At 41.6% G+C, this 18,861-nt stretch overlaps 1 protein-coding gene across 3 annotated transcripts in view; it reads right to left on the bottom strand.

Annotated features, from left to right (window-relative positions):
* The window catches only part of LOC115151856 (fatty acid 2-hydroxylase), a 44,301-nt gene that overhangs the window by 9,124 nt on the left and 16,316 nt on the right, over positions 1 to 18,861 (bottom strand). For all 3 annotated transcript variants that reach the window (XM_029696153.1, XM_029696155.1, XM_029696154.1), the window contains 3 exons: positions 5,330 to 5,419; positions 596 to 738; positions 53 to 153 (listed from right to left, as the gene is read on the bottom strand). In XM_029696153.1, the coding sequence (XP_029552013.1) occupies positions 53 to 153; positions 596 to 738; positions 5,330 to 5,419 (334 nt within the window). The remainder of the gene's footprint in view (positions 1 to 52; positions 154 to 595; positions 739 to 5,329; positions 5,420 to 18,861) is intronic.

Below are 18,861 nucleotides of genomic sequence, written 5' to 3'. Positions count from 1 at the left end.
TCCTACCCTAAATAGTATTTTAACCCAGGTCTGATGATTGTGTCTTTGTTACCTGTGCTGGCGAATAGTCTGGTTGTCTCCTGAGCCAAGGTGGTGTAGCAGTACCAGCTGAGATAGAACACCAGTGGCATCCACACAGCAGGGACCATATACCTACACGCAGAAAATCATATGGACTTATCAAACAGCAGTTTCTGAGGTAACATGCAAGTGTTAGGGCGGCAGGTAACAAGGTAGCAAGGGCGGCAGGTAGCCTAGTGGTTAAGCTTGTTGGGCCAGTAACCAAAAGGTCTCTGGTTCAAATCCCTGAGCTGACTAAGTGAAAAATCTGCAGATGTGGCCTTGAGCACTCAACCCTAATTGCTCCTGCAAGTTGCTCTGAATAAGAGTGTCTGCTAAATTATGTAAATGTAAGTGCTTTTCTACACTGTATGGGCTGGTTTTCCTGACAGCGATTAAGCCTAGTCTGTACTAAAAAGCATGCTTAAAGGGAACGTTTGGGACCTCCCCAGAGTTTAAGAGGCTCAATTGAAAAAGCCTTTAAGTCCAGGACTTAATCTGTGTCTGGGATACATGTACATATCATCTCACTTACCAGGATGTCTTGGTGCTGGCCTCCATGAACTCGTTCCCAAACAGGCGAATGGGCCGATCCACAGGCTGGTGCACCCAGGTCTCGTATTTTTCTCCCAGGTTGCCCACCTGCCAGGCCAGGGGCTTCCGCCAGTCCACCAGGTCCTGCAGGCATAGCAGGGGAGACACAGCTCAGGTTACAACACTGTACATACAGTAGCTTAAGCCTTACAGCACACAACAGTTCAACACAAGATGTCTATAGAGTGTCATAACCTCATCAGTACTGCTTCTGCCTAAAACCTTCAATTGTCAAAGGACATATTGTTCTTGTAGAATCTAGATCAATGGAAATTGGACTCTAAAACATATTTCAGTCATAGCTTTATGTGATAGTGTGATCAATCGGTCTCGGCTCTTCTGTAGGTGTTGTAATTGTCCCGCAGGTGGCAGTAGACAGACATATGGCCAGAGGAAGGGGGAGTTGTTATCCCAATTTCTGTGAAGGATCTGCAGATTGTATCTATGTCCATACCTTTTACTAAATGTCTCCTTTACCACGACCTTAGATCGAGACTAGGTAGACAGATTGGCTTGTTCTCAGAGTCATGGTCTCTTATACATTATCATAGATTATAGGGTGGGTACTATATTAACTAGACCAAAGAGTCCTGCATGGAATAGCTTTTTGCTATAGTTGACAATATTGGATGAACTGAGGCAAACCGAAATCTAAAATCATTCATTGAGGACATCGATTGTCTTGTATAGTAGGTTAAAAGTGGAGAATGGTTCTCAAAACATACCTGAAACCCCAAACTGATAAGTCAATAAGATAACAATGAGTGACACAAATGTCATTGTATTCAGGAGACAAATTTCCTCCACTGTGTAAGTATGTAGGGCTGAATGAGACAAGCTGTACTAGGCACAGTGCCTTCAGAAAGTATTCACACCCCTTGACTCTTTCCACGTTGTTGTGTTACAGCCTGAATTTAAAATTGATTCATTTGAAATTTTGTGTCACTGGCCTACACAAAATACCTCATAACGTCAAAGTGGAATTATGTTTATAGACATTTTTACCAACTAATAAAGAGTTAAAAGCTGAAATGTCTTGGTTCAATAAGTATTCATAAATTTGCATTAACTCACTCTGTGTGCAATAATAGTGTTTAACAATTTTTTTTTATGACTTCCTACCCCACACATACAATTATCTGCAAGGTTCCTCAGTCCAGCAGTGAATTGCAAACACAGATTCAACCACAAAGATCGAGTTTTTCTAATGCTACACAAGGAAGTTCACTTATTGGTAAAAGGGTTTAAAAAAGTAGATATTGAATATCCCTTTGAGCATGATGCAGTTATTAATTATACATTTGGATGGTGTATGAATACATCCAGTCACCTCAAAGATACAGGTGTCCTTCCTAACTCAGTTGACGGAGAGGAAGGAAACCGCTCAGGATTTTCACAATGAGGCCAATGTTGACTTTAAAACAGTTAGAGTTTAATGGCTGTGATAGGAGAAAACTGAGGATGGATCAACAACATTGTAGTTACTCCACAATAGTAACCTAAACGACAGAGTGAAAAGAAGGAAGCCTGTACAGAATGCAAATATTCCAAAATATGCATCCTGTTTGCAATAAGGCTAAATGTGGCCAAGAAATTAACTTTATGTCCTGAACACAAAGTGTTATGTTTGGGGCAAATCCAATACAACACGTCACTGAGTACCACTATTCATATTTTCAAGCATGGTGGTGGCTGCATCATGTTATGGGTATGCTTGTCATCGGCAAGGACTATGGAGTTTTTTAGCATAAAAATAAATGGAATAGAGCTAAGCACAGGCAAAATCCTAGAGTAAAACCTGGGTCAGTCTGCTTTCCAACAGACACTGGAAGACAAATTCAACTTTCAGCAAGACAATAACCTAAAACACAAGGCCAAATACACACTGGAGTTGCTTACCAAGACGTCATTGAATGTTCCTGAGTGGCCTAGTTACATTTTTGATTGGACATACAGTGGGGGGGGAAAGTATTTGATCCCCTGCTAATTTTGTATGTTTGCCCACTGATAAAGAAATGATCAGTCTATCATTTTAATGGTAGGTTTATTTGAACAGTGAGAGACAGAATAACAACAAAAATATCCAGAAGAATGCATGTCAAAAATGTTAGAAATTGATTTGCATTTTAATGAGGGAAATAAATATTTGACCCCCTCTCAATCAGAAAGATTTCTGGCTCCCAGGTGTCTTTTATACAGGTAACGAGCTGAGATTAGGAGCACACTCTTAAAGGGAGAGCTCCTAACCGCAGCTTGTTCCCTGTAAAAAAGACACCTGTCCACAGAAGCAATCAATCAATCAATCATATTCCAAACTCTCCACCATGGCCAAGACCAAAGAGCTCTCCAAGGATGTCAGGGACAAGATTGTAGACCTACACAAGGCTGGAATGGGCTACAAGACCATCGCCAAGCAGCTTGATGAGAAGGTGACAACAGTTGGTGCGATTATTCGCAAATGGAAGAAACACAAAAGAACTGTCAATATCCCTCGGCCTGGGGCTCCATGCAAGATCTCACCTCGTGGGGTTGCAATGATCATGAGAACGGTGAGGAATCAGCCCAGAACTACACGAGAGGATCTTGTCAATGATCTCAAGGCAGCTGGGACCATAGTCACCAAGAAAACAATTGGTAACACACTACGCCGTGAAGGACTGAAATCCTGCAGCGCCCGCAAGGTCCCCCTGCTCAAGAATACATATACATGCCCGTCTGAAGTTTGCCAATGAACAATCTGAATGATTCAGAGGACAACTGATGAAAGTGTTGTGGTCAGATGAGACCAAAATGGAGCTCTTTGGCATCAAATCAACTCGCCGTGTTTGGAGGAGGAATGCTGCCTATGACCCCAAGAACACCATCCCCACCGTCAAACATGGAGGTGGAAACATTATGCTTTGGGGGTGTTTTTCTGCTAAGGGGACAGGACAACTTCACCGCATCAAAGGGACGATGGACGGGGCCATGTACCGTCAAATCTTGGGTAAGAACATCCTTCTCTCAGCCAAGGCATTGAAAATGGGTCGTGGATGGGTATTCCAGCATGACAATGATCCAAAACACACGGCCATGGCAACAAAGGAGTGGCTCAAGAAGAAGCACATTAAGGTCCTGGAGTGGCCTAGCCAGTCTCCAGACCTTAATCCCATAGAAAATCTGTGGAGGGAGCTGAAGGTTCGAGTTGCCAAACGTCAGCCTCGAAACCTTAATGGCTTGGAGAAGATCTGCACAAAGGAGTGGGACAAAATCCCTCCTGAGATGTGTGCAAACCTGGTGGCCAACTACAAGAAACGTCTGACCTCTGTGATTGCCAACAAGGGTTTTGCCACCAAGTACTAAGTCATGTTTTGCAGAGGGGGTCAAATACTTATTTCCCTCATTAAAATGCAAATCATTTTATAACATTTTTGACATGCGTTTTTCTGGATTTTTTTGTTGTTATTCTGTCTCTCACTGTTCAACTAAACCTACCATTAAAATTATAGACTGATAATTTCTTTGTAAGTGGGCAAACGTACAAAATCAGCAGGGGATCAAATACTTTTTTCCCCCACTTTAGCTATGTTTGTAAAGCTCTTAGAGACTTACCCAGAAAGGCGATTCCAACATGTATTGATCCCAGGGTAGTGAATACTTATGTAAATGAGATATGCATGTATTTAATTTTCTATAAATGTACAAACATTGATAAAAACATGGCTTTCACTTTGTCATTATGGGGGAGAAAAAAATATTTAATCCATTTTGAATTCAGGCAGTAACACAACAAAATGTAGAATAAGTCAAGGGGTATAAATACTTTCTGAAGGCACTGCATGTGATAATCAATGTCAAGCGTTATGCCATCACCCAATGCATCACAATGACAAACACACACAGAGTTGGCCCTCACACAGACACACACACAGGTGGCCCCCTGTTGCAAAGCAAAGGTGACTGGCTGCTATCCACTAGTCAATCCCCAAAAAATCCTAAAGCCTGAGGAAGACTGCCCCTGTTCTGTCATTGAAGACAAAGCAATATCTCCCCTGAGAAACGGCACCTTTACACTAGTACATCACTGAGCATACCATTCGCTGTCTATCTCTACTGAACACTGATAAACCTGCCACATAGCCCATCTACTATAGACTGCCAGAACTGCCCCAAAACTACTCTGTCTCCAATGATTAGCTGTGAAAATTGGTTACCACACATTTTTTTTGCAAAGCTGGGTGAATGACCGTAAAAGTGGTCACCTCTCGATCTTTCCCCCCTGTCTCTTTCTCTATCTTATCCCTCTATGTGTCAATGCAGGAGTGTGCTGTAGCTCACAGGTCTCAGTCAGAGGAGCGCTGAACTCAAGGGCATTGGACCAGACACAGGTAGAAAACCCTGCCTACCTGCAGCAATGACAGCTCCTACAGAACAGAGACACAGCGCCACAATGTTGGGCCAATGACAGTCTCAAATACAGTACAGCTCTGGCATCTGAGCTCTACTTTGACTTGTAGTTAAACCCCAGAACATCCCCTGATTAGATCACCAGGCTGGCTGGCTGGTCTGATGCAGTGGTTGGATTTTAATGCTTAGAAAGATCTAGATGATGCCCCAAAGCCTGATCTATCTTAGTCTTTTTTCTTTCTGATTCTCTCTCTCCCACTCTCTTTCTCTGGTTGTGTTTTTCTCTCACCGTGTCCAGGTTGACTTGACTGCATTTGCTAATGGCTGAAGGCCCCTCGTCCACTGTGTGCTCCTGAGTCTTCTTCCTCTCCCTCGCCGTCTGTGGAACAGGAGACAATGGGAGACAATGAAAGGGATTGTGAGCTCCAAATCAAATTGCAAACATCGGCAGGATATCCCATTAAGGCAACCTATTCACAATATAATGTTACCATGGGGATATAATGTGGTTAAGATTTGTCTGTGGCTAATCATGGAAGGTTATTTGTTTCTGCACATCCTCATGGCTATACTCCAGATTATTAAATGACACTATAGTATCAGTGTTGCCAACTACAAGTATCAGTGTTAGATGGTTGACACCAAAACACACTCAGTCTACACTCATTGTTATCCGCATTCACTCAAAGAGTCACGGCACATTCTACCATGTATTGACTGTATGAGTTACGAGTTTCAGAGCATAGATCTGCCTTCGCACTTTTCTCTTTATTATGGGCAGTGCGTAACAAGGACACAATCCTGATTATATCATAGCCCTACTGCACAGTCTCTTTGCTTCATATGGTTGTTAAGGCGTACTTATGCAGGCCCCAGTGTCCGCTTTGTAGAGTACAATCACGAGCTCTGCTGGTTGGCTACTGCTTAGCAACCTGGTGCCAAAAGCCCTGGTCTGCCCTAGAAAGCCCATGTATATTACGATCACCAGAATGGCCAAACAAAACGTTTTAGCTGGGCGTTTTGGGCTCTAAAATTAGTTTATTACAATCGAGTTCGATCACCGCAGTGATTTGCTACAAACCGAGATATTGAATTAAATAGTGATCCATTCTGACAGCTACATTTGTCATCACACAGGACCACGTGCTGATACAGACCAATCATGGTCCGGCAGGCTACGAGGAGGCTCCCGGTTGACTCTCAACTAGCCCATTTATTTATTTTTAATTTAACCAGGCAAGTCAGTTAAGAACAAATACTTGTTTACAATGCCGGCCAAACCCGGACGACGCTGGGTCAATTGTGCGCCGCTCTATGGGTCTCCCAATCACAGCCGGATGTGATAAAGCCTGGATTTGAACCAAGGACTGTAGTGATGCCTCTTGCACTGAGATGCAGTGCCTTAGACCGCTGTGCCACTCGGAGCCATGTCAGTTAAGGTTTTTTTATTTGCCTTTCTTTTTTTTTTTTTTTAGGGGCGCGGGATGTTCCACCCAGAATTTTAAAAAGTTTGTAAACCCTTGCCTTAGAGTCATAATATCCATAAAACCTGGAGGTCAAACAGGGGAATGATTCCAATCATTTTTCCACCATAAATTTCTCCTAAACGGGGATTTTGGAAACAACCCTGGCGTGACATTTTGATAAACGTGTAAATCTCTCTAGGACAAGGTGACTTTTATCAATACAGCCAACTGTATTTACACCCAAAAGTAATTGCTAATTAGCTGCTAATGTGGCTGTCATAAAGAACTACAAATGCCAAGAGGATCTGGAAGTGTCTACCGAATCCAGGCAAAGGTAGAATCTCTGGACTAACTATCTAATGTTAGCTAAATGTAGTAATTAATAAATAGGCAACAATTTTTTTTAAATGGATAATTCTGTGAACTGTCTTGTGCAAGTTTTAAATTGACACAATACCTGTTAGCAAAGGTACTACTGTATCAACTAGAGATTATGTGCAGGGGCTTGCAGTCATTTCTAGTTTTGAATGTCTACTTTGACGCTAATTAACATTTTCGAATCTGAGAGTAAATAGAGGCGAATATATTGATAAAAGTCAACTTGTCCGAGAGAGATTTACATGGTTATCAAAACGTCACACCGGGGTAAGCCTACATGAAACACAGACCTTGTTTTAAGTGCTTGTAAAATCCCCTATGGGAACCATTCCCTGTTTGACCACTAGGTATTATAACGCCTCCACTGTGGGGCTCTTATCAGCCCCATTCAGCGATATGGCACACTTCAAATTCAAATACTCCGGCTTCATGCAGCATTTTCCATAGGAATATGTAGATGACGTCAGCGCTACCATTATCTACTGGTTTCAATGTCCATACTTTTGTGTTTAAGGGCACATTACATGACTTGTGTGGGTTGGTACTCAGGACCAGGGAATCTCCTCAAAGTGAAGCACTATTAGCTGATCATCTATATTCTAGGTTGTCCTAAAAACTAAGTGGGTGAAAATGACAGAGAGGTGAGGGATAACTAGATCCTTGGATAGCCAGGCTGTCAAGCTTGGTGATACGTGACATGAGGAGTTTGTACAATTAATACGACTAGGCAGTGAGGCATGACTCAGCTTGTTACACAATGGCATGCGTTTAAAAGTGTTGACCATTTAAAACAAAGCAACAAAGTACAGTATATGCAACAACTGAACACGCCATCATTTACTATTCAAAGATTACTTTTGAATTCTTCATTCATTCTTGTAACTTCATTCTACTGCCTCGCCATCCTCGATATTTTAGCTTTTTCCGTAGGATTCCAAGATGATTCCAAGTTGAGCTCCATACTCAGGATTTTTTTAATTCTCTTGAAACAATGAAGGAATCCTCCTGAGTAAAAGTTGCAAGTGTCCCCCATTTCTGTACTTCATTGTCCTTTCTAGTGCTCCAGGAGATAATAGGTGAAACACTTCAATGCAGGTATTCAAAAGAAAACAGCTAGCTCCACTTTGTTGATGGCAGGAAAGTCCAATTTCTTAACCAATTTCAACTTTGAAGTTCAAAATTACTAGATTAAAACAATCAGTACTTGATTAGCTACTCAAATACAAAAGTTATTCAAGAAAAATGCACATAAAAACAACATTTAAAATAAAATAGCAGAGCAAATCAGCCTAGGCTGCCATAAGGGCACCATGGCAACCAAACTGTTGTCTAAACCCTCCTATCACAGAGTTAATCTGTCGTTTTATGGACACCTGTAACGATGTACGCTGAGAGACGGGTAGCAAGTTCAGGGAGTGAATACATTTAATAAATAAATGAACAAAACCAGAAGCAAACAGCGCACTGACATGAAACAGGAACAGAAACAATGACGTATGGGGAAGGAGCCAAAGGGAGTGACATATATAGGGAAGGTAATCAGGGAAGTGATGAGTCCAGGTGAGTCTGACGACATGCGCGCCAGCGCGTAACACCAGCGCGTAACGATGGTGATAGGTGTGCACCATAATGAGCAGCCTGGTGACCTAGAGGCCGGAGAGGGAGCACACATGACAGTACCCCCTTCCAGCCGCAGGACACCAACCAAAATGACAATCCCGGTGATCAGGAGCGCACCGGTCACCTCTGCTGAGGTGCGAGAAACCTGTCAGTCTGGCTGAGATATGGGAGAATGGCAACCTAGAGCACCGGAGAGAGAATACGTGACAGTACTCCCTCCCCGGCATGTTTGGATCCAGCCGCAGGACGCCAACCAAAGGGAACAATCCCGGGGATCAGGAGCGGACCGGTCACCCCTGCTGATGCGCGGGAACTTGTTGCCGGCTGGGGCACGGGAACCTGACAGACCGGCTGAGGCAGGGGAGCCAGGTGATCCGGCTGAAACCAGACAAGCCGGTGGAAGCAGGGGAGCCTGGCGATCCAGCGGAGGCATGAAAGCCTGACGAACCGGCGGAGGCAGAGGAGCCTGGCGATCTGTCTGAGGCATGAGAGCCTGTAGCGGCTCCTGGACCCGACGTCATTCCCACCGAAACCAAAAAACTAAATACATTCCCTGATGCTTCCCTTAGGTGAGGCGTTATTCTGTAATGATGTACTCTGAGAGTCGGGAAGCAAGTTCAGGGAGTGAATACATTTAATAAATAAATGAACAAAACAAGAAACACAAACATGAAAAAGGAACAGAAACAATGATGCCTGGGGAAGGAACCAAAGGGAGTGACATATATAGGGAAGGTAATCAGGGAAGTGATGGAGTCCAGGTGAGTCTGACGACACGCAGGTGTGCGTAATGATGGTGACAGGTGTGCGCCATAATGAGCAGCCTGGTGACCTAGAGGCCGGAGAGGGAGCAAACGTGACAACACCACATGACCTTTCAAAATCAAATCAAATGTTATTGGTCACATACACATATTTAGCAGATGTTATTGCTTGGGTAGCGAAATGCTTGTGTCCCTAGCTTCAACAGTGCAGTAGTATCTAAAACAATTCACAAAAATACACAAAAATCTAAAAGTAAAAGAATGGAATTAAGAAACACATAAATAATAGATTGAGCAATGTCGGAGTGGCATTCACTAAAATACAGTAGAATAGAACACAGTCTATACATATGAGATGAGTAAAGCAGTATGTAAACATTATTAAAGTGACTAGTGTTCCATTATTAAAGTGGCCAGTGATTCCAAGTCTATGTATACAGGGCAGCAGCCTCTAAGGTGCAGGGTTGCGTAACCGAGTGGAAGCCGGCAAGATATGGCTATTTAACAGTCTGATGGCCTTGAGATAGAAGCTGTTTTTCAGTCTCTCGGTCCCAGCTGTGATGCACCTGTACTGACCTCGCCTTTTGGATGATAGCGGGGTGAACAGGCCGTGGCTCGGGTAGTTGATGTCCTTGATGCTATTTTTGGCCTTCCCGTGACATCGGGTGCTGAAGGTGTCCTGGAGGGAAGGTAGTTTGCCTACGGTGATGCGTTGGGCAGACCGCACCGCCCTACGGTTGCAGGCAGTGCAGTCCGTACCAGACGGAGATATAGCCCGACAGGATGCTCTCAATCGTGCATCTGTAAAAGTTTGTGAGGGTTTTAGGGGCCAAGCCAAATTTCTTCAGCCTCCTGAGGTTGAACAGGCACTGTTGCACCTTCACCACACTGTCTGTGTGGGTGGACCATTTCACATAGTCAGTGATGTGTACGTCGAGGAACTTTAAGTTTTCCACCTTCTTCACTGCGGTCCCGTCGATGTGGATAGGGGCGTGCTCCTTTGTTTTGTTGATGTTGAGTGAGAGGTTATTTTCCTGGCACCACTCTCCCAGGGCCCTCACCTCCTCCCTGTAGGCTGTCCCGTCATTGTTGGTAATCAGACCTACTATTGTTGTGTCATCTGCAAACTTGATGATTGATTTGGAAGCGTGCGTGTCTTCGCAGTCATGGGTGAACAGGGAGTCCAGGAGGGGGCTGAGCACGCACCCTTGTGGGGCCCCTGTGTTAAGGATCAGCAAAGTGGAGGTGTTGTTTCCTACTTTCACCATCTGGGGGCGGACCGTCAGGAAGTCCAGGACCCAGTTGCACAGGGCCCAGAGCTTAATGATGATCTTAGAGGGTACCATGGTGTTTAAGGCTGAGCTATAATCAATGAACAGCATTCTTACATAGGTATTCCTCTTGTCCAGATGGGATAGGGCCGTGTGCAGTGCGATGGCGATTGCATCGTCTGTGGATCTATTGGGGTGGTAAGCAAATTGAAGAGGGTCTAGGGTGTCAGGTAAGGTAAGGCTGATATGATCCTTAACTCGCCTCTCAAAGCACTTCATGATGACAGAAGTGAGTGCTACGGGGCGATAGTCATTTAGATTAATTACCTTTGCTTTCTTGGGTACAGGAACAATTGTGGAGATCTTGAAGCAAGTGGGGACAGCAGACTGGGATAGGGAGAGATTGAATATGTCCGTAAACCCTACATTCAGCTGGTCTGTTTATGCTCTGAGGATGCGGCTAGGGATGCCGTCTGAGCCGGCAGCCTTGCGAGGGTAAACACACTTGAAATGTCTTCCATCAGCCACGGAGAAGGACAGCCCACAGACCTGGGTAGCGGACCGTGTCGGTGGCACTGTGTTATCTTCAAAGCGGGCGAAGGTGTTTAGCTTTTCCGGAAGCAAGACGTCGATGTGGACATTGTACTGTCTACACTCGGTTTGTTGTTTACATTAAAACATTTTCATGAAATTGGTTTTAATCCGAACTAAAGTTTTGTTGCTAAGGATTCCACGATGCGGTTATCCTTCACGGCTGGGACTGCAAGTATGTGTTCCTTTTTTTTGCGTGGATTTCTCGAGTGCTAGTTGGCTGTACCACAGACACCTGTCGTCGTGGGAAAGACTCATTGTTATCTTTTCGTAAAACAACTGGTTGCAGTAAAGAGCCAATCTGGATACTAAGGAGATCCTGAGGGATATCAACAAGTACCAACAGCTTTACGCTATGGAGGAACAACATACATGGCGAAAGGTCAATCAGATTTGTGAACATAATCCCTAGCTGTGTATTGTCACTTTCCATGTTGTCGGTTGTCTGTAGCTTGTGAGGTGTGGAAACACTGTTGCTTTTATGGATTTTGTCTTGTTGCTTTTTGTTCTATGTTGCTCTGTCTGCATGCCATGTCTTGCTTGTCCTATGTTGCTCTGCATGTGCACACTGCTCATTGATTGTCTGTATTGTAATTGTTTTTAATAACCTGCCCAGGGACTGCTGTTGAAAATTAGCCGGCTGGCTAAAACCGGCATTTTTACTGAAACGTTGATTAACATGCAGTCCCTGTAAAAATAAAATAAACTCAATACTGCTTCATGGAAAGATCCGACCACCTCACAAAATAACTTTAACCCGACAAAAAAATGAAAAACAGATTAATCTACAGACACGGACGATTTACTTACCATTGAGGTAGAGGCTAGTGCTCTGGCTGGAATCCATGCAACAACGGAAAAGTTTTGTGAGGGGGTAACAGGGCTGAGGGGGAGTTTGGAGTTCAGCCAGAGTGAAATTCTCACGCTCCAAAGAGAAAACAAGACACTCACAGCCAAGGTAAAAATCCATGATTCAAACATGGATTGTCTACTCGGGGAAAACAGGGTGATGAAGGAGTTGCTACTAGACATACAAAGTCGTAGCATGCGTGAAAATCTCATTTTTTCTGCGATTCCTGAGGACGCATCCAATAATCCAGAGGGCGCGATCAGAGGATTCATGCAATCCGCCTTGAAACTTCCTATAGAGACTGTAAACAAGGTGGCTTTCCACCGAGTACACAGACTTGGAGCTCGGAGTGACAAGACCAAGGGTCCCCGACCGATCATCGTAAAATTTGAAAACTACCAACAAAAGGAGCTGATCAAAAGCAGAGGAAGGGAGCTTAAAGGGACCAAATTCGGTCTCAATTACAAATTTCCAAGGGAGATAAATGAACATCATAAGAGACTGTATCCGGTACAAAGACAACAAAAGAAGGATGGTAGGCGTGCCTTTATCAATGTGGACAAACCCTTTATAGATGGACAGCTATTCCGAGACAGCTCCATAACACCGTGGCTGTACTAAATTCTACAGGGACTTCAGGTTATGAAAAAAAAGAAGGTATGGGAACTGTAAAATTATCTGAACATTATGAAGTGGATATGAACACACACTCAATTGCATGCTTGCTTACACATACAGACTTATACATACATACATACATACATACATACATACATACATACATACATACATACATACATACATACATACATACATACATACATACATACATACATCCCTGATCTCACTCTCCTCTCTCTTTTCTCTCCCTCTCTCTCTATTATCAAGAACTGTTTTATAATTTCATGTGTTTATTGTTTGTTTATCTTTTTTATGTATTTGTCTACAAGTTTATATATGTTTACAACAAGCAATGGGAAGATATCAGAATAGGGGCATTGGGGAATAATAACAACATATTGTATGGAATATATTTGTACTGTAGTGAAGCCGTCTCTAGAGTAATGCAAGGTCTCTTTCATGATCATGTGAAACGTCAATTGCTACAGAAATGCTGGGATGTGTTTTTCAATGATGTTAAAGGTAATTATGATGCAACTATGATGGTGATACGATATGGATTACAATTATCATCATGAATATTAAGGCTATACGCACTACATGTTGCACACATAGACACTCAACCATGCAAATTGGCAGAGTTATTATGTATTTGGGCATCACAGATTATAGTCTTACTCTTATAGAGACATCGTACACACTCTCACTATATCACATCCAATATCAACCTACTCAGATTTGCTACACACATAACATCTTGTCTCAATTTTCTAACATCTGTAGCATTGGCTCACAGGCAAGGGAATAAAACAAATATTGCTAGAACCTATTTCTTGAATTCTAAATATCAGACATTTGAAAGCTCTAGTTTTGACCTTCATAATACCTCTGATGGCAGAAACTTTACAAGCACTAATTATTGTCAATTTAGACTGAGAATAGTATCTAGTTATGGTAAGGGTTGAAATAAGTATAGCCAGTTATAATTGTAACGGTTTAGCAGATTATAAAAAAAGAAGATCAGTCTTTACATTGGCTAAAAGAAAAGGAATATAACATATACTGTTTACAGGAATTAAGAGAGATTTGGCTCATTAATTTATATGGTCCAAATCAGGATGAGCCACACTTCTTTGAAAACATGTATACCAATTTATTGAACTTACAGGCAACAAATGATCTAATCATTATGGTAGGAGACTATAACAGTGTTAAGTACCTCAATGGACCGTAAAGGTAATCACTCTATCATCACCGTGCCCTCAAGGAAATCACAAATATTATGGACACATTAGAAATAGTGGATATTTGGAGACTAAAAAACCCCGACCTAGTGAGATATACATGGAGGAGACTTAATCAAGCTAGTCGTCTTAACTACTTTGTCTCTTTCTCTCTTGCATCAAAGGTTAAAAAGTTAATAGGAGACAGAATGCGATCGGATCATCATCATCTAATTGGCATTCACATAACTCTTATAGATTTTCCGCGTGGACATTGGAAATTTAATTAAAGTTTACTGGAAGACAACTTATTTTGAACTAAGACAAAATAATTTATAACTGAATTTTTCCAGTATAATATAGGTTCAGCAAATCCCCTAATTGTTTGGGATACCTTTAAATGTACCTTCAGGGGTCATTCAATTCAATATTCATCAATAATAACAAAGCAGTTTCTGGCTAAAGAGACAAGACCAACAAGGGAAATCCATGAACTAATAGTACAGGTAGAGAGCAATAAAAACGATACTACAGAGATACCAAATAAGTTAGAGGAAAAACAAAAAGAACTTGAACTTATTCAAGAACGATCGAAATTAATCTATTACAAAAATAAAGCAAACTGGATGGAATATGGAGAAAAATGCACAAAATTCTTCCTGAATCTCCAATACAGGAACGCTAACAAAAGGAATTTGCAGAAACTTTTTGCTGAAGACTGAGTCATCTATGATTCTCCGAATTATATTTTCAAAGAGGAAGCTAATCATTTTAGGCAGATGTTCTCTTTTCTGTCTCATCCTTTCCCACTGAATGAAGATTATGTTAAGGAATTATTTCCAAATAATATAAAAAAATTGAAAATGAACAAATGTACACAAAGATCAGTGCAAAGGCCAAATGACAAAGGAAGAACTCTGAGGCTATTAAATCCTTTCAGTCTGGAAAAACCCCAGGCCTTGATGGCATACCGGTAGAGGTATATCAAGTATTTTTTTATATACTAAAAGCTCCATTGTTAGATTGTTTTAACTACTCCTATCGAAACGGTAGTTTGTCAGGTAGTCAGCAGGAAGGTCTGATTTCTCTATTATTAAAACAAGACCCAGATGGCAAATATAAAGACCCAGTCTATCTAAAAAACTGGAGGCCCCTTACACTTAATGTTGTGATGCAAAAATACTAGCAAAATGCATAGCACTCAGAAGTAAAAGGGTTTGACCAGGTATTGTTCATCCTGATCAGACAGGTTTTTTACATGGACGATACATTGGAGATAATATACGACAACTACTAGAAATAATAGAACATCATGAAACATATAAGAAGCCAGGAATGGTATTTATAGCAGATTTTGAAAGTGCATTTGATAAAGTAAGACTGGATTTTATTTATAAATGCCTGGATTTTTTCAATTTCTGTAATTCTCTTATAAAATGGGTAAAAATAATGTATAGCAAACCCAGGTGTAAAATAGTAAATAATGGCTACTTCTCAGGAGAGTTTTGAATTGTCAAGAGTAGTTAAACAAGGGTGTACGCTGTCACCATATCTATTTGTTATGGCCATCAAAATGCTAGCTATTAAAATCAGATTCAATAACAACATTAGAGGATTAGAAATCCAAGGCTTAAAAACAAACAAAGGTGTCCATGTATGCCGATGACTCAAGTTTTATATTAAGTCCGCAAGCTAGATCCCTGCAATGTCTCATTAAAGATCTAGATAACTTTTCTGTACTCTCTGGACTAAAACCTAATTATGATAAGTGTACAATATTACGTATTGGATCCTTCAAAAATACAACTTTTACATTACCCTGCAGTTTACCTATAAAATGGGCTGATGGTGAAGTAGGCATACTCGGTATACATATCACAAAAGATATAAATAAGCTCTCCACAATGAATTTCAATAGAAAACGTGTAAAAATAGACAAGATCCTGCAACCATGGAGAGGTAAATATCTGTCTATTTATGGAAAAATTGCCCTGATTAACTCATTAGTCATATCTCAGTTTACTCACTTACTTATGGCGCTGCCTACTCCTGATGATTCATTTTTCAAATCTTATGAGCAAAAAATATTTCGCTTTATCTGGGATGCTAAACCAGACAAAATAAAACAAGCCTATCTATATAATGAATATGAATTGGGTGGGTTGAGATGATTAAATATAAAAGCACTAAACCTCTCTCTAAAAGCTTCACTCATTCAAAAGTTTTATTTGAACCCTAAATGGTTCTCAAGTATATTACTAAGAAAAGCTCATCCATTGTTTAAAAATGGCCTTTTTACCTTTGTGCAGATTGCCATGTCTCATTTTCGATTAATTGAAATTGATACTTTGGAAAAAGGAGCTCTCTTTTTCAAACAAGCATTGCAGAGCTGGCTACAATTTCAATTTCATCCCCCTGAAAAGATAGAACAAATATTACAAGAAATATTATGGCTGAACTCAAATGTGCTGGTTGATAAAATACCTGTATTTATGGGAAAGATGTTTGAAACGGGTATTTTGTTCTTAAATGATATGGTAAATTGGATTGGTAGAGTTATGTCCTTCATGGAGTTATCAGAATTGTACGGAAACGTCTGCTCAATCCAAGAGTACAACCAATTGATTACAGCATTGCCCCAAAAATGGAGGAGGTGGGTGGCAGCGGGAGGAGGTAGGGAACTGGTCTGTCTGCCCAATATAAAGGGTCAAAACTGGCGAAGGAATAAAAATAGCATAAATAGGAAAGTATACCAGTTTCATTTGAGGACCAGGATGGTGACAACTGTGCCATACAGATTGCAAAATAAAATCATCGAAGCTCTGCAGATTTTGTTTTGAGGATACAGAATCAAGACCATTCATTTTGGCATTGCCCTCAGGAAGCCTGTTTCTGGTCTCAGGTTCAGGAATGGCTGAAAATGCATAGCATTGATCTAAAATTGACCCTAGAAATAGTACTGTTAGGAGATCTGGAGAGACCGGGTCAGTAAATTACTAATACTCTTAGGAAAAGTATTTATCTTCAACTCACAATCTGTGGATTGTATTTGATTAGATAGATTGAAATTGTACATTAAACATCACAGTATAGTTGAAAGATATGTGTTGCGTAGAAACCCGAAGTGGGTGGCCAGCAGAGATAGATGGGATGGGCTGAGGGAAGCTGAGGGTTGGTATGTGGAATTGGAGACAAGTGAGAGCGGAGTTGCTGTGTGAGCGATAGAATGATGGTCAAAGATACGTTTTTTATTAAGAAAAAAAAGTCTAACTAAATCATAATAAAAAGTACATTTGAATGACACTAAGTGGCAGTGTTTTTACAACTAATGCCGGTTTGCCTGAGGCTGATGCCGTGCAGGTGTTTGTACACATGCACACACACACACACACACACACACTCATTCAAATAAACACATACAAGACCACACACATGTAATAGTGCCAGACATGCACACAAACATATACAGTTGGCATTGCTGTTATGATTTCAGTTGTCCTTGATGTCCTTTGTTTAAATGTATTATTTTGTTTTATTTGTATTGTTGTTTGCTGTTTTCTTCTGTCTTTTCCTTTTTTCTCTTTAGTTAATTATCTTGGTTGTTGGTGCATTGGGGGGGGTTCTTGAGGGTGGGGAATGGAATTAATTGTATTATTTTTATTTATTTTTTCCTGGGGGGGACTGTGGGAGGGGTCTCGAATGGTTGAGGGACAGCTATTGGGGAAAATGTGGGGGGGGATCTTGGAGGGTTCGGGTTCACATTTTTTGGCCTGGTGGTAGATCGGTCAACATGCCCTTGAGCAGGGCATTGACCCTGGATGATTCTGTGTGTTGATCTGAATGGGAATCTGTTGGATGACTGATATGATGTAGTTATTGAGCGGCTTCACTGCATGTTTTGAATATTCAATGCCACATACGTCTCGTGTCGGAACCGTTGAATTGCGACTCCACTTTGTCTCTGTACTGATGTTTTGCCTGTTTGATTGCCTTACGGAGGGAATAACTACACTGTTTGTATTGGGCCACATTCCCAGTCACCTTGCCATGGTTAAATGCGGTGGTTCGCACTTTCAGTTTTGCGCGAATGCTGCCATCTATCCACGTTTTCTGGTTTGAGTAGGTTTTAATAGTCAGAGTGGGTACAGCATCTCCTATACACTTCCTGATTAACTCAGTCACCGTATCCATGTAGTCGACGATGTTATTCTCAGAGCCTACATGGAACATATCCCAGTCCGCATGATCAAAACAATCTTCAAGCATGGATTCCAATTGGTCAGACCAGCGTTGAATAGACTTTAGCACGGGTACCTCCTGTTTGAGTTTCTGCCTATAGGAAGGGAGGAGCAAAATGGAGTTGTGATCAGATTTTCAGAAGGGAGTGCGGGGAGGGCCTTGTAGGCATTTGGAAAGGTTGAGTTGCAGTGGTCCAATGTTTTACCAGAGTGAGTACTACAGTCAATGTGATGGTAGAACTTCGGTAGCGTTTTCCTCAAATTTGCTTTGTTAAAATTCCCAGCTACAATAAATGTGGCCTCAGGATATTTAATTTCCAGTTTGCATAAAGTCCAGTGTAGTTCCTTGAGGGCCGTTGTGGTATCGGCTTGAGGGGGAATATACACGGCTGTGACTATAACCGAAGAGAATTCTCTTGGGAGGTAATACGGTCGGCATTTGATTGAGGTATTCTAGGTCAGGTGAAAAAAAAAATGACTTTCTGTACGTTATCACAGCATGAGTAGTTAATCATGAAACATACAGCCCTACCTTTCTTCTTCCTGGAGAGTTCTTTATTCTTCCTGGAGGGTTCTTTATTCCTGGCTGTGCGATGTACTGAGAGCCCAGATGGCTGTATGGACGGGGACAGTATATCCCGAGACACTCTGTTTTACAGAAACATGGCTATGTTACAATGCCTGATGTCTCGCTGGAAGGAGATCCTTACCCTGAGCTCATCTACTTTATTATCCAGAGACTGAACATAAGTGAGTAATATACTTATAAGGGGTGGATAGTGTGAACGCCTCCTGAGTC

Source organism: Salmo trutta, chromosome 17 (assembly GCF_901001165.1).
Source record: "Salmo trutta chromosome 17, fSalTru1.1, whole genome shotgun sequence".
Taxonomy (NCBI): domain Eukaryota; kingdom Metazoa; phylum Chordata; class Actinopteri; order Salmoniformes; family Salmonidae; genus Salmo; species Salmo trutta.
Note: the sequence above shows the minus strand (reverse complement) of the source record. Positions and strands in the feature narration are given on the sequence as shown.